Source organism: Scylla paramamosain, chromosome 5, assembly GCF_035594125.1.
Source record: "Scylla paramamosain isolate STU-SP2022 chromosome 5, ASM3559412v1, whole genome shotgun sequence".
Classification (NCBI taxonomy): domain Eukaryota; kingdom Metazoa; phylum Arthropoda; class Malacostraca; order Decapoda; family Portunidae; genus Scylla; species Scylla paramamosain.
This window is the reverse complement of record NC_087155.1, coordinates 22,985,056-23,010,055: the sequence shown is the minus strand read 5'-3', so window position 1 is coordinate 23,010,055 and position 25,000 is coordinate 22,985,056. Positions and strand designations below refer to the sequence as shown.

Below are 25,000 nucleotides of genomic sequence, written 5' to 3'. Positions count from 1 at the left end.
CCAGACCTCACTCCTCTGTACCCTCCTGGTGAGACATATCCTCCACCTCCACATCCCTGGCCTCCCTCCCAAGCACTCAACCTGTTCCAAGAAATAGACAGATCCCCCCTACCACCATCACCTCAAGATTTACATTGGTTCTAAATCAGACTTACCACCCTCTATATCAGCCACACTATACATCTTAATTAACACCTCAACCTGTCAGACCTGGAGACTCCCACAACAGACTTATGTCACCACTGCAGAGCTCTATGCTATCCATCAAGCCATAATATACATTGACACCTACACTGAGGGTAGTGCTCTAATCTACTCCAACTCCCTCTCCTCTTTCCACCTCCTCCTGTCCAGCCACCTACTCTCCTCTACAGCAGTTGTTCACAACACCCAGCAGACCTTGTGCCTCACTAATGAAGGTAGGAACATCAAATTTCAATGGGTGCCATCACACTCCAGCAATCATGGCAACGAAATTGTAGACACTGCTGCCAAGATGACCCTCACCAATATAAACATTACCTCCACCCTCTCCTGTTCTGAATTGCTAAATGCATCATATCCCGAACCTTCCTCTCCGCCAGGGGCAGAATCCTCAGCAGTGCCCACCGCATCACATCCATGGGCCAATACTGCAATGATTCCACATTGTGGACACAGAAGAAGTCCTTTGACTTAGATGTTGTCTTCACCTGCCTCTGCATTGGTCACACAACTCTCAACCCTCACCCACACTGCCTCAACCTCTCCCCAGATCCACACTACCTCTGGTGCTTCTCCATCCCCAAGACCATAGAACACTTCTTGCTGCAGTGCCTGCGCTTCCACTCCCATCAGTTCATCCTTAGATCACAATTCCAAGCTCTTGGCATCACCACCTTTGACTTGCCTACCCTATTGGTGGCAGCAGGCATCATCCCCTCCAAACAACTCTCCATCATTCGCCTCACCTGTGCCTTCCTAAAGAAGACAGGACAACTACCACACCTGTGATACCCTAATAGGTCTCCGCCAGGGCTCATGTGATCCCCCTAGGATCATTGCAGCTCCACAACATCAAGACCAAGACCAAGTCGACACTGGCTTGGGGTAGGAGCACTGTAACTCTTCAGCCAATAGTGTGGAACATCTTGAAAACAAAAAGGCAGAAAGCAACATAAGGTAGTATCATAGTCATAATTGTTCAGTGACAGTTATGATCACTGATAAACTGATATGATATTTTCTGCTCTTCTGTGTTGGTTTGAACTGCAACTTGGGCCAAAGCCTGATTGAGGGGCAGGATATGAAGTTCAGGGAAAAGTGGGGCTTATTTTATTTTTTCTAAATATCCCCTGCCAAATTAGAGGTGTGTCTCATACTCCGGTGAACCTTATATGGCGGGAAATACAGTATATATATATATATATATATATATATATATATATATATATATATATATATATATATATATATATATATATATACAGTAAAATCCCTCTTATCCAGCATCAACGGGACCGCCGACATGCCGGATACTTGAATATTGCCGGATACTTGAATAGAAGTGAAATTATGTCCACAATCACCATCCTACACTCACGCATCTTACCATAACAAAGATCAGCTGATCTGATCAGCTGCTTAAGTGTAAGCACAACACGCTTCCTCTTTTCTACAACTTTAGGCATGATGAAGGCGTCAGGCGATAAACAGTACACATGTGGGACTGAGTCACTGAGTAATCACAGTGCACTGGGCCGCAGGTGGCACGAAGCAGTGTGCTCTGGTGGTGAGGGGACAAAGTATGCCTCACGCGGGAATTTTAATCAATTTTATGAGTACACATTGATTTTTTATTGATTTTAAGGCTCGGGGAAAAATGTGCCGGATACTTGAAGCTGCCGGAAACTCGAATGCCGGATGAGAGGGATTTTACTGTATTTGAAACTATTGTTGAGATGATTTTGACCTCAAAGTGACACTGTTCACTAAGGTGATGATCTGGAATTACTCGTATGATTGTTGTATCAAGACTTGCATACATATATTTGCTGTGATTATTTACTGGATAGAAGCAAAATGAAAAAAAGATTGTTTATTTTCATTATTTATGGAATTTACTTTTCTGTTACAAAAATTTTGTTATTTATAAATCCATGTCTGTTAGTATTCATCCGCATGAAATGCCAGGATACAAAACTAACACTCCTAGCACAGTGCTGCCATTTGATCACCAGAAGGAAATCTTTGGAAAAAGGTGTCACTATTCCCAAAGTTTAATGGGCACTTTCCTCTTACCAGTTATTGTACACTATGTTTTTGGAATTTTGTATTTGATTGTAATACAAACATTAACTTTGTTTTTGTATGGTATGTATCTTCTGTAGAAGGCCATTTTCATTGCATTTTATGAGAAATATTTTGGCTTAAAAATGTAAACAGTTCACATACATGTTTATTGAAAGTGCAGATTAAGGACATTTAATTAACTGAATATCATGAATCAGCTTTAATACTGTCCACTTGGGTGCTGTTTGTTGCATGTGATTCTCTTGTGTGAAACTGAAGGACACACCTTCAGGCCCTCAGACTGGAGTGGTGGAGGAGGACCAGATGCAGTATATGTACTGTAAATGTCACACTTTTGGAAGTGTTGGAGTTTCTGTATGTAGTGAACAAATAAATAAGGCAATGCTACACAAAACAAGTTCTTAATTGCATTTAATTTCAGTATTACTCTGTATACATTTTCCAACACTTATGTCCAGTATCTTCAGACAAGTAATGCAGTAAAAGATCTTGGAAATACTTTCATCTTAATGGAGCTGCTGTTTATTATAAAATATTTTGGGAATGATAAAATTCAGTGTTGTAATATATATATATATATATATATATATATATATATATATATATATATATATATATATATATATATATATATATATATATATATATATATAAACACCTGTAACAATAGTGAAGTTGGGTTTATCAGTATTCCATAATGTTCTGTAAAATGTAACATATTAAAAAGGCCTTTATAGTTAAATTAACAAAACAAACCTCACCATGTTGCTCTCAGTTTTTGGCAGAACATAAAGAAGTTCCAGTTGTTACTATGGAGAATTATGTCCAAATTTATATTTTGGCATGGAACAGAGTGAGAGCCTGACAATAGCTATGTTGAAGAGTGAAACAGGTTGGGGCTACACTGCCTGATCCAGGGAACACATGGATGGCACTGTGCTGTACACAAATGGCACTGTACTAGATTAAAATAGTTCTGTACCTTGCACATGTAGTATGTACCAGTGATGTATCAGAACAAGTGGCACTTTCCCTGGGATATACCTGGCACAAATTAAACTACCTGGGATGTACCTGGCACTATAGAAACTACCTTTGGTGTACCTGGCACAAGTGACATTTTACCTGGAATGTATCTAATACTAATGACACTTGTACCTTAATGTATTTCATACAAGTAGTATTGTACTTTGTACAAATCACATTAGATGATATAAGTGACACCAGATCAGACACAAGAGTACTACACCAATCAGGAGTGGCATAGAATCATGGAAACATGGCCAACCTAATCTTCAACCCTTGAGAAGTGAACTAAGGAGAAGACAGGAGAAGACATTGATGAATGGTGTGGCTGGGCTCTCTGCAATGAGTAAGACGTGTTTTCATTTGGATGTTGACAGTAGGTACTATCTGGCAAAATACTTCTGTCTTTAAATGTCATCTAATTTTCCCAGCTAGATTTTAATGCATCATTATTTGTGCTGTACAGGATTGAGATCGCTTGAAATCTAAGCTTCATTCAATTCCATTTTGCATACATTCAGAAGTGACATTTTTCATCCATACGTGTAATATACATAATTATTATATAGTGACGTCAGTAGTGTCAGTTTTTATTTTACAATAATTTATTTTTCAATATACAACACAGATTTTTAGTATGTTTTGGTTACTTTTTTTTTTTTTTTATAATAATGCAGTTGTTACTTTTCACATCTAGCTTGATAATGTACAATCTTAAATATCTTTAATGGCATAGTTGCTGTTATTGTCTTTAACTGCACTTCATTCTGAAGTTAGAGTCAGTTTTCTTAATTGCATTGACTGTTTGATCATAAGGCTATCATAGCTGCTTTTGCATATTTCTCATTCACTCACAAATGTGGTTTTGTTGGTATTATTTACTTACGCAACTTTTTATATAATTTTTTTTTTTTACAGTTAAAATATTTCATTAATCAGATTTTACCCATTAGGTTGTGAAATTGTGAATTTCCCATTACAGTAATGATAAGTATACCACCTGGATTCCTGTTTTGTTTAATCACAAGTCTCACCACTTTGTTATGCATGAGTAATTTGCTTACCTGTTCCTTGTTCTCCTTTAAACATAATCAAAGTAAAAAAAAAAAAAGAAAAAGAAAGAAAAGTAAATAAATAGAATTAAATTAAAAGAAAAATACAGTGAATCTGCTTAGCATCAGACTAAGGTACAGTAATCTTTACATTGGTGAAATTAGTTATTGGAATGCATTTCAAAGTGTAACACCATGCTCTCTGGTCTCATCATCAAGATTATTTTTTTTACATAATCACAGTTTAGCATATTCAGTAATTCAATAACGACCATTAACTGCATGACTTGCATAACCAAACCAGTCTCCTTTGTACACTTCTACTCTCCAACTTTCATCATTGACTCACTTTTAGAATTTCTTGTCTCGTATTCTTAACTCTGGTATACACGCTGCTACATCACACACATACTACCTACTTAAGGGTCAGGTGACTTTGGCTTTCTCATTCATGCTTCTGTCATAGGATCTTCTGCACTGCAGTTGCTCACCTTAAACAGTTGCAGTGCATCTCTATACTGGTGAACTTTAAGTAGGCTTTTTTGAATTTGTTCTTGATATTATTTTTCCTGTTTTGTCTTTTGATTGTTTACATAGTGTTTTCTGTTGATTGTTTACATAGTGGTTTATATCCATACACTGTTGTTCACAAAGTAAAAGGCTTCCATGTTACACATATGAGGGAAAAGAAAAAATACTTGCACACATCATCTTGTCCTTTGTTTCTTATCCATAGTCCATTATTGAGTTCAGACTTGCTAGAAAATTCTTTGCTTTGCAGATTCATCCTGGTATTACATGATGTTCCTCTTTTCAACCATTACCACCACCACCACCACCACCACCAAAAAAACAAAGAAAAAAAAGTCAGACAGCCTGGTACTTTGGAGATTCACTGTACTTTTAGTATGAATTATAATTTATTATTAAATAATTGTCAACAAAATTTACCATCCCATCTTTTCAGCTTCTGTAGTTTCCTTTTCATAAGGATCTCAGTACTCTAGATATTGTAACTTGTAACATACTTTTACCCACTTTGTGGCTCAAGAGAAAATAATGTAGTCAACTTATTATTGTGTGCACATAATCCTGATGAAATTAATTTATTCAATCCTGTACAGCAAAGGACTTGGTGGAGCTTCCTGTTAAATAAACGTGTGTGTGTGTGTGTGTGTGTGTGTGTGTGTGTGTGTGTGTGTGTGTGTGTGTGTGTGTGTGTGTGTTTATAGAGGTTTAGTTAATATGTATTTGTGTTTATAAAGGTTTGTTTACAGGAATTGAGTCATGATTGATTTCCCTGATATAGTAAACAGGATTTATAAACAAAAATCATATTTTCCTGTCTGTAAGTACTCTTTTTCAGTAAAGTTTTGTGTGTGTGCATATGTGTGTGTAAGTGTAAGTGTAAGTGTGTAAGTGTAAGTGTAAGTGTTGTAGTAAATATGTGCACACACACACACAAATCATGAATGCGCAGGGGTAGATGTGTGTGTACTAATGTGTTATGTCTAATGTGTAGAATGGTAAATTTCTATGTAAAAATGCATGGGGATATAAAGTGCATGTTTGTGTGTGTTGTTCAGCCATGGTCTAAATTATCCCATGCTTGACTGTAATTACCAGCTGTTTATCCTTCAGGTGAGAGCTTAGAGCTCATACAGTCCATTCTTTGGGTTAAATTGTGATTTTTCACACAACACACATCCTATCCTCTTGCTCAAGGAGGACAGTAATTGTACACTCATCAGTGAAAACCCTTAGCACCTTCAGCATGAAGTGAAAACTCAGCCTGCCCAGGATGTTAACACTGAGCTGGTGAACTCTGTGTGTGTGTGTGTGTGTGTGTGTGTGTGTGTGTGTGTGTGTGTGTGTGTGTGTGTGTGTGTGTGTGTGTGTGTGTGTGTGTGTGTGTGTGTTTTCATTAACAGTTTGTACAGATGTTAGTACAGTGAAAAATAATAAATAAATAATAGGTAGATATTCCATTCCAGTGAATGATTGGTGCACTACCAGAATGTTATGAAATTTTTTATTGACATGAAATTATTTCAAGTGTTCATAACCAGATCAACCAGTATTCAGACAGTACAGTATATTATAAAAGGAAGGAACATGGATCTGTAGCGACAGAGCTGTCGCCACATTCATGCTACCACCTCTTCAACCTGTCTCACCCCACCTAACTGCAGGAAAAGCATTTTGAAACAGTAACACTGGTTACAATCAATATTCACCTTTGGATTTACCAGGAATACAAATTACAGTATGTATAGTTATGAGCCACCTTATCTGTACATTTACAGGTTGCCCAGCCACACTCCCACAGCCATTGCCATGCACCACACTCCATCACCTGTCTTGTGAGATTAAGAAAGAAGGCCTATCACATATGGGACTTGGCCCTGGAAATGCTGCAGCACTCTTACAATACACTGTGTGAGCCATAATTGGTGACCGCAAGCAGTGCATAGCAGTGTGTAGCATAGCTGCACTGCTGCCAGACACCATAGCACTGGTCCTTGGGACCCCAGGCACTGGTGATTCCTTCATCCATTGCAACAGCAGCTGGTCCCAACTGCTCTGGTCCTTGTGTGCATCAGTCCCACCACTGGTGGGGCCAATGGCATACATCCCTGCCCTACCTACATGCACCTTAATGTGCATATAAAAGAGCAAACATTACTGCCCTTACACACTCGTGCACATGCATGCTGGCAGTTGGTCATGCACAGGAGTGAGCTTTAAAACTAGCCCACCATCACTGAGCACCATGACATCTGCTGGCTTCAGCGCTGTATTCTCACTATCACATCCCGAAGGACATAACAACTTTCATTACAACAAGTACATCTTAAGTGATATAATAAAGTATGCTTGAAAGACTAAGGAAAAGACTTGTTGGTCATATTTTCCCACTCTTTGTCCTTTGTTCTGAGGGTCTACTAGCACTTCGATATAAGCTGTTATTTTCTATCACGTCACTATATAAGGGCGGATGTTGAGGCTCTGCTGGTGGACTACAGGGTAACTCAGAAGACTGTCCAAATGGGTGTGAGAGATCCCCCTGCACTCCCAAACTCCCCACATTAATACCTTGGGATTCACTTGGTCCTCCTTGATGACTGGGACTGTGAGTTGAGGGCCCACACGGTACTGACAACATAGTAATTTCCGCTAAAGTATTGGTGGTTGGACAGTAAGGTATGGGAATATTTTGGTCATGTGAAGGAGATGGGGAATTTGTTCCCAAGTGTCCTTGGTGTCTGTTTCTTCGTCGATTTGACTCGTGATGGAACGTTTGTGGAGATCTGTCAAATCTGCCCGAAGTGAATGGAGCGAGACAGTTGCGCACTAGTGGATTTCGACTACTCCTAGAAGTCTGGCCCTCATCTCTACCTCCCCAGGTTTGAAGTGATGACGACGACGACGACGACGATGATGATGATGATGATGATCCTGACACTGCAGAGTGAGGAGACTGCGCATCTAATGGAGCTGAGTAACGATAGGAGTGTATTCCACTGTGTCCAAGCCCACACTCAGGCTGCGTAGGGAATCCTCCAACAGAACACGAATGGTGAGGTCCATTTACATTTACATCAGACAGGGTTTTGTTGGCAGGTGGCTTGATGTACTCCCTTAGTATCTCCTGCAAAAGAATTTAATATATGAGTAATGCAAATATATATATATATATATATATATATATATATATATATATATATATATATATATATATATATATATATATATATATATAAAATGATAAAATGAGTCAGCATTGAAAGTAACTAATTGTAATAAACATATTATCTTTGAGGCAGTAGTATGAAAGTATTCACTGTGATTACAATTTTCATAAACTTCTTGTAGAAGTAACACCTACATATTGTGTTTATATATGTTCATGTTCTTCCCAGTTTATGATTTGCATTTCCTCAGTGATCAATCAAATCCAGCTGACCAAGAAGTTAACAGCTAGACTGGTCTGGTATGGTGTATGGGGAAAATTTGTGATTCCTTACAAAAGAGAAACCTACACAAGCAAGAGTGTAAGATTTATCTTGGTTACTCACCATCTGGGTATGTTTAAGTTATCATTGTTCATAGGTATCCATCACCATACTTGCTACTAAATGCACTTGCATCCTCAGTGTTCACAGAACTGGTAATATGAATGCACATCTGCTGCTATCAACTTGAGTGATCTGGTATTTCTGCTGTTTTAGCTATTTTAGGAGATTCACACCTCTTCTTGCCAATCACTTTGGGACACCAGAATCTTATAAATGAAGACACAGTTTGTGCCTTTGCTCATGCCTTTGCTCAACTGGAACAATAATTCCCTATAACTCCCTGTAACTCGGGCAAATAGTATCGCATACAGAGTATAACATGAGTTTCTGCAGAGACTGCTAGAGGTGAAAGTATAGGTTATTCAAAGTCAAAAGTGTTCTAGGCACATTTGCATTCTGAGGCTTCATTTAGCTAGGGTATGAAATTTAATTGTGGGCAGATATCAATGGTGGAAAAACAGAATGTCTATAAACTTCACATTACTATAAGTGTGTGTCATTGCCAGCAGTTTTCTCCTCAAAATTATGCAGTGCAATCTAAGTGAATTCACTGTTACTGTCTCAGCAAGAAACTGAGTGATTGACTGACTGACAAACAGCCAATTTCTTTCTGGTCATCTAGTTTTCGATTATCATCAGCTAGCAACTCCAGGATGTCTTTTTCTGCTGTGTCTGTGAAGACAGTCAGTGGCAAGCATTTTGACTGGTGTTTGAGCTAACTCTTCTTATGCACTTTGTTACTTTCCTTGTCACAGCAAGTGTGTTTGATAGTTGTGTGGTCAATTGATGTTATATACATTGTACTGATATGAATATTGATTGTAACTTTGTTGAACCTTTACCTGATCTGCTTGATGGCTAGCACTTTGACTTGCCACATGCTAGAACTGAGGATGGATATAGCAAGAGAATTTTACTTCTGTAATGTTTTGGCAACTGTCTGTCCTCAGAGAGTACAAAGGCGAGGGGCAACAGTTTATATAAACTTCCAGCAGATCAGAGAGAGTAGGGTGTTTGGAGAGGTCAGGTCACTTATCCTCCCAGCTCATCCAGAGGTGTTCCTTGATTGGGCTGTGCTGAGCCACATGACCATGCTGTCCTGATGACTAGGATGCTTGTAGCATTGCCAGGTTCATGAATCCTCTGTGGTTGTTCACCTTCTCCTTTGCTATATATATATATATATATATATATATATATATATATATATATTATATACAGCTTTTACTGTTCTTCTTTGCCTTTTTTTCCAATCCTGTGTGTAGTTCTGTGTCCAGTCTGGAAGGCGTCTATGCTTATCTGCATGGAGAACCAAAGTTGTGTCCCCTGTGGTGGCAAAGGTCACTTTTATGTTCATAAACTTTTCAATATTGTACAGCCTGTTTCACCAATATATGCTGTTGTGCAGCCATACAGTATGCTGTTGTGCAGCCTGAACAGGGAATTTCATAAACTACAATTTTTATTGAGCATGTGCTTTTTTTTTCGGTTTAGTGTATATCATCTATCTTTATCCCAGATGCATGTCACTTTTATGCCTATTTTGCATAAAAATGTGGTAACCAGTCTCTGTTTTCTTAGAGTAAGGCACTATTAAATAGTTACTCATTTTTATTTTTGATATGGGGATTATTGGTTCTCTCAAAAATGTTTCTGGCCTTCCTTTTGAATATATTAGGATATTTTAATTTCTTAAAAGCATCATTAATATAGTTTAACTCTTATGTAAAAAATTCAGCACTATGTATTCTTAAAGCATGGATGACATCCCCCGACTTGACTTTTTCACTGTGGCAAGATAGATGGTACACAAAATCGTCTTTATTTGTCGGCTTTCTGTACACTGAAAATTTGGCAGACTTGTTAACTTTTTGTGTCCAAAAAGGGGATTCTGTTGTTCTCTTCCTGTTCCAGTGTAAATTGTATATGCTAGTTGACACTGTTGGGCATCCCCTGCTTATTTTCCATGTCTGTGTCCACTGGAATTATGGCTAAAACATCACATAGTAAAAACAAAGAAAGGAGAGAGAGAGAGAGAGAGAGAGAGAGAGAGAGAGAGAGAGAGAGAGAGAGAGAGAGAGAGAGAGAGAGAGAGAGAGAGAGAGAGAGAGAGAGAGAAACTCAACAGACAGTGTAGTTTCTAAAATTCCCTGTTCTGGCTGCACAACAGGTGAAACAGGCCATGAAATATTAAAAAAAAGTTTATCAACATAAAAGTGACCTTCACAACCACAGGACAAGTGACACACTCTCTGGTTGTCCATGGGGATAAGCATGGACACCTAGACAGGACAGGCATGGATGCCCTACACACAGGATTGGAAAGAAGGCAAAGAAGAATAGTAGAAGCTCCATACATAGTGAAGGAGAACATGAACACCACAGAGAAGGATTCATGAACCTGGTCAGCACTATGAGCATCCTAGTCTTCAGAGCAGCACAGTCAGCATGGGCCAATCTAGGAACACCTCTGGATGAAGCAACACACAACACACTGACTAATCAGTGGCAGCTTCCCCGGACAGACTTACAGTCTGATCTGCTGGAAGTGTGTATACAAACCATCACTCCTCCTCTTTGTCTGTACTCTCTGAGGAACAGAGTTCCCAAAACATTAGAGAAACAAAGTTCTACTATATCCTGTGTTTCATCACTACCACAATTCTACTCACATGTTCAAATCAATCATAACAGTTAAGGAAAATTACCATGAAAACACACACAATAGAAATAAAATTTTCTACAAAGCACCACTTCAGACCAGACTAGGTTGATTTCATTCTTGGTTGTATAGAAGAGATCACTGAAACTGCAAATCGTGAATTTAAAAGTAAGAAGTTATGATTCCAATTGTCACAAAAGTGGTGCATCTAACAAAGACATTTTTAATGAGTAACTGGTATTTGGCTATTGGCTATCGTCTTCCTATCAGCATATGACTCAAATATTAGTCTGCTTTTTACTAATGCTTCATGAAGGGATTCCTTCCTAATTATCTGTGGCTTCTAAAAGAACAAAACTTTGAAAAATGCAGGCACTTGTTTTATCAGAGAGAGAGAGAGAGAGAGAGAGAGAGAGAGAGAGAGAGAGAGAGAGAGAGAGAGAGAGAGAGAGAGAGAGAGAGAGAGAGAGAGAGAGAGAGAGAGAGAGAGAGAGAGAAAGCTGAGCAACTGTGGTTCATAAACATACTGTAAGTTTGTAGGCTGCAAAGAAGGGGTGGTGACAAAGTTCAGTAGGAAGCACACTGGTGTGTATGACATGGTAATATTATTATACATTGTGAGTGATCCTCATACAGTGTTAGGTGCAAAGATTCCCCCATCCTCTTGTAGAGGCATAAAGATTACGATGTAAAGAATGCTTGTTTAACTACTTATATTACTGTAATAGAGTTAGCTATTCTCCCTGGTTACCAAAGATTTGCAAAATAAATTTTTGCTAGATCAGCTTAAGATAAGCAATATCATGAACAGGATATTAGTCCACTAACTCTAGCCCTTGAATACTGGTCACTCAAGAAATATAAAATCTTAAAGGTCTGTATACTAAACTGACATCCTTCTTAAAGGATGGTGGCAGAAACCCAAGATTTATATTCATGAGCATATTTTACATCTTGGCCACAAGACTAACATAAGAAAGATGACCAAAATTGTCACTACATCACTTTGATCCAATTGTCAGTATGATAATATAATTACCTACATGTACTGGCCCAGTTAATATCTGCACAAAGAGGGGTACCGGAGGCAAAGTGGCTATCTTAAAGGGGATGGGAATATGTTGTATTTAATATATATATATATATATATATATATACTGATCATTTGTAGTATACACAAGTCATAGATGGTTGTGTATTATTATGGAATAGCTCCATCAATTCCATATTGTTTTTAAAGTAAGTAATATAATGCATGTATAAGACAACATATGTATATTACCTATGTATTATACAAAAAAATAAATAAATAAAATAAAAAAAAATAAATAAAAATAAAAAAAATAAAAAATAAATAAAAATAAATAAATCTTTTGGACTGGGAACCAATTTCTAATTAAAATCACTAAAAATTGATTCATATGGCCTTTATTATTTTTTTGTAAATTACTTACAAATGAATGAATATTAATTATAATTTTAATGTGCCTTAACATATAGCAACCACTTGTTTGAAAACATCTGTTTTCAGTCAAACCTTTATGGGGGGAAAAGAAATCATGATTATCAATCTCTTACTGCCCACCTGGTCTGGAGCAGGATGTGGCTTCTTGGAAGGATATCTTTCCTCGCCATCAGGTCTCTGAACTTGGTATGGGAAGCCTAAGGTGGTGTCCTGCTGTACACTCTGGTAGCGGGTGCTGCGGTCCCGGGCATGAGCAGCCATGGCATCTCCCATGCTGTTGTTCATCCCCTCGCATACGTATAGAACCTGCAAGATGTACAATAACATTATTGTGGGTTCATTGTTGCAAATTGTGTGTGTGTGTGTGTTGCTACATTTATGATGTATGTACTTGTTTGCATGCTTGACATGTGCATTATCTTTTGCACTAGTTTTTGCCAAATTCAGTTTATCTGTTTTGGCTAAAGGCAAATAACATCAACAGATATTTTAAATAAATGACTGGCCTAGCTAGTAAATTTTAAATTTCTCCTGCTACCCCAGAACATACAGTACAGTTTACTTAATTGACATTGGGCCATGTTCCTCAGAACTCCCTCAAGGAGATAACCCAGCATTAATCTCCTCATTCCTGTTTGTATACTCCATTCTTGCATACATGCCCTATTCCCCTCTATTTCCCACCCATATCTCTCTCTCTCTCTCTCTCTCTCTCTCTCTCTCTCTCTCTCTCTCTCTCTCTCTCTCTCTCTCTCTCTCTCTCTCTCCTTGTGTTCCAACTCTGTCCTATTTTATAAGGAGTCTTCCTTTTGAATCCAGAGCAGTAATTCCACCTCTGTTTATCTCAGTCATCTTATTTTCTTGCTCATATCACATGGATTTGACCATATCTACTACTCCAGGAGTTAATTTTGATCTTTAACTGACAAACTAATCCTTCCATTTACTTTTTCTTTGCTCTATCCTTTCCACACCACAAACACTTCACAATAAAAAATAACTTTCATTGCTTGAATCTTAGGTCTTTGACCTTCATTTCATGCTATACCTGATCTGCCTACATTCATTCCTCTTAGTATTAAGATGTTATCATATACTGTCTTCTTTATCTTATACCATTGACAAATACAAAGATTTATGCAGATTAATTTCCCCTTGTGATACTTTCAACAAAATAATCAAAAACATAATTTGTAAATATTGTTGTATTCAGTTTCCTTTTCTGTTCTAGTTCAACATTACCAATTCTTGCTTTCATTTCTTGCAACTCTATCCAGAAACAAATTGAATTGAGACCATGAAACAAAACATCCTTGTCACGTTCCTCCAACTATTCTGAAGCTTTCACTATTCACTTTAACACATGCCTTTTTTTTTCCTATGAAATGTTTTCACCCTACTTTTAACCTTCGACTCTATATATTCTCACATTTTACACAGCTTCTCAGTGAGTTATGTCAGATAACTTTTATGGATGTATATGTATATGCAGCATATACTTTCCTCCCTTTTATGTAATTTTTCAACTGCATATATATTATCCTTGAAACTAAAAATCTGACCCATGTGCCAGGCTTTCCATTATTATTATTATTATTATTATTATTATTATTATTATTATTATTATTATTATTACTATTATTATTATAATTATTATTTTTATATATTTTTTTTATATTTACTGTTTTCCAAATTCTTTTTTGCACACATTTCACTACATATGTACCTAAACTTATTTATCAATAGTTTCCATGTGTACTTTGTCATCTTTTCCCATCATCTCACCTTCCTCCATTCTAACCAGCAAACCATCAAACCATCTCAGGTTACATCTACAGTAATCACAAAAGACTTTGTGGGAATCCACAAATCAGCAGTCAATGCTGTTAATACAGTATAAAATTACTACATATTTAGAAGACAGCAACTCTTCCACAAATGGTAAGATTTCACATTCTTTTCTTGTGCATTCACAACCTACATTCATGTTTACTGTAGATAAAGTGCAATGTCTTTAAGCCAAGATCATTCACAATGGGGCAGTTACCTTGCCACTAATTTGAGGGTGAAGCAAAATAATTGCCAGATCTTACTGCTGACCCATGCTTTGTTTATTTTTTCTTGCTGAAGTGAGTCCCACAACCTTCTGGTAATGCACACAGCTTTACTTGCTGTTACAGGGTTTCAATAAGGAAGTGATACATAAATAGGACTTTTTAAATCTAACCAACAAAATGAATGATGGCCATGAAATATACTTTCTGCTTTAGCTTTAACACCTTGTCCACTTTACAAGATGCTGCTAATACCTAAATGCAGTATTGCATTCAGTGATGGTCTTCTACTTCTAGGAAATTATGTTGCCTCTCTGATAAACTATTCTCTCTCTCTCTCTCTCTCTCTCTCTCTCTCTCTCTCTCTCTCTCTCTCTCTCTCAAAATATTACATTCCATTCATTATGAAAGGACTGCTTTCACCAGGGATAACACTGCCCTTCCTGTTGGAACACTACTTCAGTCTGGAAGCATTACCATCCATCCTAACATAACAGTACTGTAAAAGATACTCCAATGAAAAAGCCTTCACTGATGAAATACTGAGACATGCCTGGATGTGGTTGACACAACTTATGCCAGCTGTGGGTTTGTTTGACATAGTGCCAATTACACTTGCCAGAAATCCAGTGTGAATTACATTGTACTGTAACGTATTGAAAAAAAAATTATGAAAAACAATACCACCTAATATACAGCAAAAGTACATCTGCAGTAGACTCATGCCTGGCAAATTCTGGCCACGAGTCATTTGAATGTCTAGTACAGAACCCATCTGTGTAATGCAAATTTATCATGTGGTAAAGTATGCATACCACAGACCTGGTATTATGTTTTAAAAGAACATGGTGATGTAATGGTAAAAATAATAAAACAAATACATGACGAGGTATGCATGCACCAAAAATCTCGTATTGTGAATCACACTGACATAACTGGTATGCTAAACACTCCACTTCCTGCCAGTAATTATTCATATGCTACATACTGAGATTTTGCTGTTATTACATATTCCTGACTCCCCTCCCCCAATCTCAAGAACATGGTTATAGTATTGGTTTTTGGCAATTTGTCAATGGCGTGGCTTTTTCAAAATGTTTTCTTCTCTAAACATGCTGCATGTGTCTTAGGAAGCTGAAGTTTCCTTCCTTTTTATGTAATTTTTCAACTGCATATATTGTCCTTGATATACTGATTACATGGTGGGAATTTTAGATAAATAGGAAAGGATGGTTCATATTTCTAAATGTGTAAATGTGGAAAATGTAAAATTTTTCAGTAAGATAACACCTTCCTTCATAAAGATTCAAGTGTTTTTAAGTCATACTGATTGAAACTAAGGCACAGTTTTGATAGACTGGTAAACATATTCCAACTGTACTCTCCTGGAAAAAAAAAAAAAAAAAAAAAATAAATAAATAAATAAATAAATAAAACTTTCCATAATGAGTGAAAGTTTAGCTTCAGTATATATGAAATGCATGAATAGTGCATGTACATACACTGCAAAGTAATGCACAGTTTGAAAGAAATATAGCTGAAAGAAAGTAGTAAAAGTAAGAATTGTGGGGGGGGGGGGGTAGGGGGAGGAAGACCTAGCTTGCTATGACGTGGGGGCACATAGGTGTAAGGATGAGAGAAGTGAGAAACAAAAATATTCTCATTAACGTACTATTTTGAAGGAAGTGGAAGGCGAATGAAGTGTAAGAACATGGAAACTGAAATAACTAAGTAGTTCTCTGAAAACCACTTGATACTAGAATATCAATACAAGAAATACTCGTGGGATATTAAAATGATGGGCACGCCTACCTAAGACCACCGAGTGTGACCGAGGGATAAACAGAACGTTCCTATCAGATGTATGAACACGAGTGTCATACTTATGATGTGGTTAGAATATTTATGTTGTCTATATACTGTATATAAGTGAAAGAACTAGGGAACAGTAGGGAGAAACAGATACTGTCTAAATATTGATATACACTGTCACAACAGCTTTGAAGAGTTCCGATAGTCAATGCAATATAAAATTTAAGAGTAAAAATTTTTACTGAGTAAATACAAGACGCTTAGAAGACGAAAAATACGGAAACTAAGTAAAAAAAAAAATCGAATTCCCAGTGCATCTATTGAAGAGAAATACAATTTTCCACACACTGCTGGCAAAAATCTACTTTTTTTTTTTTTTATCAGGGAATAAGGAATAGGATAAAGCAAATTCATAGGTGGCAAAGATAACTTTGGTGGAGGGACACTCAAGGTCAAACAGACTTCACTACGGCCGTTGTGGATCGATTAGTTACGAGTCGTGTACCTCATGTGTCTTGTCAAGGGTTCGATCCCCAGGCCACTTCCTCGCATGGCTAACCTTTAGACTTTTTTTTTTTTTTTTTTTCAAAATCTTTCTATCCATAATCATTAGCATGCCACAAAGACAAGGCATTCTCTAAATGACATTTGTTTTTTACATAGTATATCTTCAGTTAACACTGTTTGGTAGTGTTAGACAAATTTCCCCTCATTTTTCATCTTAAAAGTAAATGGAACATTCTTTTCACCCGTGTTTTCACTGGAAAACTGCATTGTGTATGGTGTTGCAGCGCATACAAAGATGAAATCCAAGAAGGTACGCGATGGAAAACAAACAAATGATTCGAGTATAATGTATTTAGAAGTAAAAGTGAAAACGGGATGATGAATAATAATTGTTTTGCAGTGAAATGCGTAATGCTAATCGACAGCCCAGACAAAAAAAAAAAAAAAAAAAAAACAGGATAAGATTCTCGAGAACTTAAGTTGTATAATCGTAGCCCTTAGCGAGTCTATATGAGATAACTTAAACCGATCCAAATAAATATCCATGTAAATCCTAACTTTCAAAGTGACAGCACTTAAATTTACATGTTGCTGGACACTCAAATTACGCTTAATCTATGGGTGGTCAGTTGTATTTAGATAAAACATCCCCTAAGCCTTGTTGTTATAGTACAATAGTTCCCGCACTATTTTATATTACGCTCCTTTATTTATTTTATTTTATTTTATTTTATTTTATTTTATTTTTTTCTTCTAACAGGCCCGCACGCTCGCCCTCCACACACGCTTTAGTGTTTATATATATATATATATATATATATATATATATATATATATATATATATATATATATATATATATATATATATATATATATATATATATAATATTTTTTTTTTTTTCCATTTAATATCTTAAAACTTTAGGAAAACAAAGATTTTTGGTTGAATTAAAGCAAATGAAACAAATAATACAGGTACGAGGCATTTTGATAAACACAATAAATTTATTATATACTTTTTTAAGCAATGATTTTTAGACCAGTTTCATGCCATGCTGTTTATCCACCTCACGCCCTCTGGTAAAGTATCAGTTTATGTCGATCCTGTGGGCTGCATATTTGAACCACCTCTGTCTAAAATCTCTGGGAGTTGTCAAACGTAATTAACCCTGTTGGATCTTCGCAGATGACAATACTGGAACGAGACAGCGTGCACTGGAGATGATAGCTCGTAATAATGACGGGTTTTGCGTCTACAATATTGTGCTATCTTTGTTTACTCAAAAGCCACCAACTGTTTACTATTTGATATCGAGGAAACTATTGTTATTTATCTGCTGCTCTTTCCACAAATAAAATAAATATATGAATTAACAAATAGATAAATGAATAAGTAAATAAGAAATAATCAATTAATGATTAAAATGAGAGAATAAATTAACAGATAAGGAAAATAAGTGTGTGTGTGTGTGTGTGTGTGTGTGTGTGTGTGTGTGTGTGTGTGTGTGTGTGTGTGTGTGTGTGTGTGTGTGTGAGAGAGAGAGAGAGAGAGAGAGAGAGAGAGAGAGAGAGAGAGAGAGAGAGAGAGAGAGAGAGAGAGAGAGAGAGAGAGAGAGAGAGAGAGAGAGAGAGAGTTAGCTTTCTGAGGGCCTGTGCTATACATAGAAATGCAACGTCACACAATAATGCCAACTAATGATGTCACTGGTTGGAACGTAAACAAACTCATTTATCAAAAGTTCCAACAGCGACCTGCCGTCAGGCTGTCTGGCTCGTAGCCGATGTTAACAGTTGTGCGTGGGTGGGTGGGTGGGTGGGTGGAGCGACGGGCTTCAGTGGTGAGGTGGAAAAATGCGAATAGCTACTTTGAAATTGCTCATGATATCTACTTGCGTATATTACATACAAGTAGGTAATATCAAACGAAAGCAAGGAGTTCTTGACGTACACAAGCACAGGAAGAACGTTCTGTGGTCTCCAGTAAACTACAGAGGCAAACAGACATTCCACTTATTGATAGATGGGAGGGAAAGTGTGTGTGCGTGTGTGTGTGTGTGTATACTTTCTTGCTTTCCAGGAATGTATAAAATCACAGTGTAGTTTCGCTTGGTGCCTGAAGCATTAAGTATTAATCCCTTAAGGCATGGCATCTGTTCGCACTAGTACGATAATTATATTCATTTTACTTCCGCAGCTGAAGATGGGAGGATGATTGGAGCAGCAGCAGCAGCACCAGCAGCAGCAGCACCACCACCACCACCACCACCAACAACAACAACAATAACAACAACAGCAACAACAAGAGCAGCAGCAGTAACAAAAAAAAAAAGTAGTAACAAGAGCAGCAGCAGCAGCAGAGGCAACAACAACAACAACAAGAGCAGCAACAGTAGTAGTAGTAGTAGTAGTAGTAGTAGGAGGAGAGAGAGAGAGAGGAGAGAGAGAGAGAGAGAGAGGAGAGAGAGAGAGAGAGAGAGAGAGAGAGAGAGAGAGAGAGAGAGAGAGAGAGAGAGAGAGAGAGAGAGAGAGAGAGAGAGTCTTATGAAGCCAAATAACTATAACTTTACGATAGCTTATTAATACCAATTTGGAACATAAGGGACAAAGGCCAATGTATCACAACATTGTCTTTTAAAATTGTCATACTGACACAGATATGCACCTTGTTTTACTCCATACATTGCACTAGTTTTTGAACAGCGCAAAAAAAAAAAAAAAAAAAAAAAAAAAAAAAATGCGGGCGGTAAACACTAGAGAAGAAACCTTGAAATGTGACGGCCCAGACTATGAGTAAATGATAGGGCGTGAGACCGCCTAAGATAACGGGAGTGTGAGTGTGTGAGAGCTTTGGGACTGGGCCGGTCCACTGTACTGCCATTGGCGGCTGCTCATAGGAGTACTGGCGCAGAATGGTTCCTCGCGACAACCCCTGTGTTAATAGCACAAGCTGAGTCCAGGTCATTCGGTGGTAAAGGTGATACTGGTGAAGGCCCGGGCCAAGTGCTGGCGGCAGCGAAGGGTGGGGTGGGTGGGGGAGGGGCGGGGACTGAGCAACCTTGAGTTATTCTCGTGAACCGACCTGCCAGGCAACTTCACCTGTGCACCTGTGAGGAGCTACATTTCGACATCATTATCAGTTTTCATTTTCCATTTTGGTTTTTGATTATTTAATTATATATTATCCTCTACGCCATGTACAATAATTATATATATATATATATATATATATATATATATATATATATATATATATATATATATATATATATATATATATATATATATATATATATATATATTCGCCCACACTTATAAAAATGAAAATGTCATGACGGACAAAAACTTCCAAATTCAGACTTGGCCACAAAGATGAGACTCCCCGTTTCACGAGGCAGAGGAGAGGGGCACGATCTCACTGATAATAACAACGTGTGCCTCAATCACAAACAATACTGCCTTCCAAACACAATGACGCACCAGAACCACTCCTTCCCTTCGCCCATAAGCTCGCTCCTCAATAATTTCCAGGTCTTGACACACACACACACACACACACACACACACACACACACACACACACACACACACACACGGTAATGACAGCGTTAGGAAAATAGACCTAGACCTACAAGAACCTGTGGAACCTAATAAATCCTATGAAAATTTAGACAACAACAACAAAATGTGGGAATCGTACACTTTTCCTTCGCGAGAAGTGGTTGGCGATCTTGAGACAGCACTCGGTGACGCTGTTCCACATCTTGGCGGCTGTGCTGGTGTGTCGTGTTGGTGGATTAGCTGCGGGAGTGACGTTGGAAGCGACGTTGGATCTTCTGACGAGACAGCTTGAGGTAGAAGTGCCAGTGAGAGGAGCTGTGGTGGCGGTAGTTGCAGTGGAAGCTGTATTCAAGGCGACGACGACAGCGGTGGTGACGAAGGTAGATGTGGTGGCGGTGGTGGTGGTGGAGGTGACGGTGGTGGTTATGACGGTGGTGGTGGATACTAGGCGTTGTCGAGGCACCGTGGCGAGCTATTTGGCAGCCACACTGGGACACTAGCAGATCTTGGACACACTGGTGGCTGTGTGCTGCTTAAGGAGGTGGCAGGACAGTCTGCAATCAGGACTGTGGTGATGGTGGCAGTGAAGATGCAGCGCCACACCACTTGGCCCTCCCACCATCGGGTGGGCTGACAACTGTAGACTGGATACTGTGGCAGTGGCAATGACGTGAGGCAAACCGAACCGTATAGCCCGACTGAGCGTGGCGGCGCGACTGACTGAGTAGTGGTGGTGGTGGTGGTGCGGCCGCGCGGCGGCGGACCCACACACACTCACCGCCATTTTTTATTGGCTGGGCCACCGCCATAGCCGCCGTGGGTGCCAGCAGCTCCCGTCGCTGTCTGCTCACCCTCCTGGCCGCTTTCTTGTCTGTCCTGCTGCAAGCGGCACTGCAGGGTCATGAGGATAGTGACACCGTCTTACATCTTACGTCTGGCCAGCCGCACCCTTCGTAGCTCCTCTCCTACTGGACCAGCAGCAGCCACATGCACCTCACACACAGACACTCCACCAGACTACTGCCGCGCCGCGCCCTCGCACGTACGCACACACTAACACGACTCGTCTCGCCAGCGCCGACGTTAACTAACCATCTAGGAATATCAGCAAGCTCAAAATAATAGATTCCTTACGATGACGATTTGTGTATGTGAATGTTTAACATTTCGAAATTAATGTGTGTGTGTGTGTGTGTGTGTGTGTGTGTGTGTGTGTGTGTGTGTGTGTGTGCGCGCGCCCGATGTATGTAAATGTGTGTGTGTGTGTGTGTGTGTGTGTGTGTGTGTGTGTGTGTGTGCTGTAGAATACATGACATGAACTAAGCTCTTGCTGTTGTCTCCATATATATATATATATATATATATATATATATATATATATATATATATATATATATATATATATATATATATATATATATATATATATATATATATATATATATATTACGTGAGTAACGTTTTTTTTTTTTTACGGTTGAAAATCAACAATAATCAATACTATGTGCCAGAAGCTAATTTCTTTAATGTACTGAGTTTCCTTTAACGCAATGATTCCTGTGGAAACAATATGTTTCTAGTATTGTTGTACCGATAAATCTGGAATAGTTTGCTGGCTGTCTCCCCCTCACCTTCCCTCCGACATCCTCCCATCCCCCCTAGCCCCTGCCCCTGTCTCCTTGCCTCCCGCCGCCGCCGCCGCCGCCGCCGCCGCTGTCTGGCGTGTTCTGTCTGCGGGCTCCGGTGTCTAGACGGCCCGGACACCTGCCACACCGCCCCCTTCCACTCTCCCCTCCCACCCTTACTCTCCGGCTCCCCACTCCCCTCCATCGACCCCCGCCTCATTCCTCCCCAGTGCTCGCCGTTCTCTATCCTGGTGGTGTTTTGTGTTTCCATGTTTCTTTCCGTATATCCTAAGTACAGCTGACACGAAAATGAACTATATTTTTCTTCAGTCAAGATATGGTGTTGGCTTTTCAGTACAAATATAACAAAGCCAGTCTGCTCTGTCTGCTGCTGCGTTCTATGATGCAAGAGTCTGAGGCTGAGTCCCCCCGTGGCGGCCGCAGCGTTGACACAGTAGGTCTCTACGGAAACTTCCTCCAGACCCACCACTACTTTACCCAATGCTGTGTCACGCTCCTCACTGCCCTAGCAACACCAGCCTAGCCCCTCTCTACCCTTCCACCACCTCCTAGTGTCCCAGTCCCTTCCCCCCGCACCCCTCGACCCCATAGCCATCCCACACACCATTCCTTCCCCCGTCTCTTCTCGATGCACAAATCACCTCCCTCCTTCTCTCTCTCTCTCTCTCTCTCTCTCTCTCTCTCTCTCTCTCTCTCTCTCTCTCTCTCTCTCTCTCTCTCTCTCTCTCTCACGGCGACCCCCTCCCCCATAGCAACACTCGTCGCACGTGCCCTCCCCCAACACAGTTTCTATCACAGGAAAAGTGTCCTACATCGCATCCTGCCTCTCTTAAATATCATGTTCGACGCTCCTTTCCCACGCGTCCTTTGTCTTTATTTTCTTCACTTGCCGAATTAGGCTAGTATGTCAACTCTAAACATGCGGAGATGTCAACAGGCCAGGGGAGGGGTGACGCTGTACTAAAAACCCTGAGGATCTGTAACACGTGGCAATGGCCTGTGATATTCTAGCTCTTGTAATGGGAACGTAAGATCAAGTTGGGCTAAGTTCGCTTATCTAAAAATGATGTTTTGGTTGTTGTCTTTAAAAGATGATGCGGATTACTTGATAGAAGATAAAAGGAGCAAAGAGCGGGACAGAGAACAAGGAATGAGGACAAACACAAGATAGCGTGATTATGTAAGGCGGCGTGGGCTTACGAGACGGTGAAAGGAACTTTTTTTTTGTCACGATGCACATGGACTTAACCCTGTTGTAAGGAACTATTTTTTCTCGCTAATGGACGCGAACAAAACATTCTAACAGACCACAAAAGCTAATCCTTAACTTGGGACTATAATTCGGTGGATCACTTATTATTTTTTTTTTCTTTCCACATTGCCTAATTTCTTCTGAATTATCATAATCAGAATTTTGGTATTAAACACACAGCCAACCGAGAGGCAACCCACGCCACTATCAAGATTATTTATCAGTGACATGTCTATTTATCACAATTATGGAAGTACAACCGCATCTTGGAATGCCCACGCCACCCCCGCACAGCAATGTGAGACTCGAATTCCCCAACACTGTGGGACAAAACCATTCCTTTGGGTTTATCTGTCACACACACACACACACACACACACACACACACATTAACGTAGTGGTCCTTGGCCGCTATACGTAAATTACGCTTCGGTCAGTGACACACGGGTTCGAACCATTGTCTCATTTGTTCAGTCCTGAGGTACGAGTATGTACGTGAGAGATGTTTTGAGTGTGTCGTCACTGAGCAAACACGTGTGAAAATCAACGAAGGATACAAAATGCTACAAGAGACTTTGATTATTATTAGGTGGCATGATCCTTTGCTTGCATGCTTTTGGCGGTTAACTGAAGATACCTGAATGAGTTTTTTTTTTTTTCAGTAATAAAGGCGTACGTGATGACTGCCAATAACTCCAGAAGAAAACTGAAACTTTGGAAAAATGCTACATGTTATTGCTAGGAAAGAAAGAAAAAAGTCATACTACAACGACAAAACTTGAAAAAAGTGGAAAAATATGATGGAAAATGATTGGAGCATGAAGTTAGAGTTTTAATTTTATGCTCGAGAGTTGCAGACTTTCACAACTTTCTTCTATCAAATGGCAAATAAAAAAAATAAAAAAAATAACACAACGTGCTCTAATAATTAAGTGGAGATGACAGGCATAGATACACGTCTTGACAGAACACTCCAGCCCTCGTGCCGCAAAAACTGGTCTGCAGCCTGGAGTACCTGGTGTCCAGATTCAGATAAACACGCGCCTTGATACACCGGTTCCTTCTTTAGAGAAAGGCACTATATACCGTTCATACCGTTGTCCTGACTTTTACTGCCGCGACGGCTGGACAGACGGGGAAATAATGCATGCAAGGTCCACCTGCATCTGTTTGACAGCGCGCCGCCTCACCTCACTCACCGCATCCTTTCTATCTCAGTTAAATAAAGGAACAATTCACTGTTGTTACTTATCTGGATGTAAAAAAAATCGTAAAAAACTCACTTAAAAAGTAAATTATTAATCTGTATAAGGCACCTCACCTCACTCACTGCATCCTTTCTAGCCAGCCATGAATTAAATAAAGTAACAATTTAATACCGTTATTTATCAGGTAAAAAAAAACAAAAAACACATAAAAGAATCGTAGAAAATCATTAAGAATTAAATCACTCATGTTTCCCGAGTGATTTTCAGACAACCATCGTCTTCCTACAGTTCCTTCAGTCCGTTTCTAGTTTCTTTTCATGGACACAATTATTAGCAGTGATGACTGAGTCAGGTACACATATACTGGAAAGTTGTTGGGATTCGAG

At 39.1% G+C, this 25,000-nt stretch overlaps 1 protein-coding gene across 3 annotated transcripts in view; it reads right to left on the bottom strand.

Annotated features, from left to right (window-relative positions):
• Positions 1-5,528: 5,528 nt before the first annotated feature.
• The window catches only part of LOC135100677 (uncharacterized), a 52,149-nt gene continuing 32,677 nt past the window's right edge, over positions 5,529-25,000 (bottom strand). For all 3 annotated transcript variants that reach the window (XM_064003823.1, XM_064003824.1, XM_064003822.1), the window contains 2 exons: positions 12,697-12,882; positions 5,529-8,022 (listed from right to left, as the gene is read on the bottom strand). In XM_064003823.1, the coding sequence (XP_063859893.1) occupies positions 7,276-8,022; positions 12,697-12,882 (933 nt within the window). In that variant the 3' untranslated portion in view covers positions 5,529-7,275. The remainder of the gene's footprint in view (positions 8,023-12,696; positions 12,883-25,000) is intronic.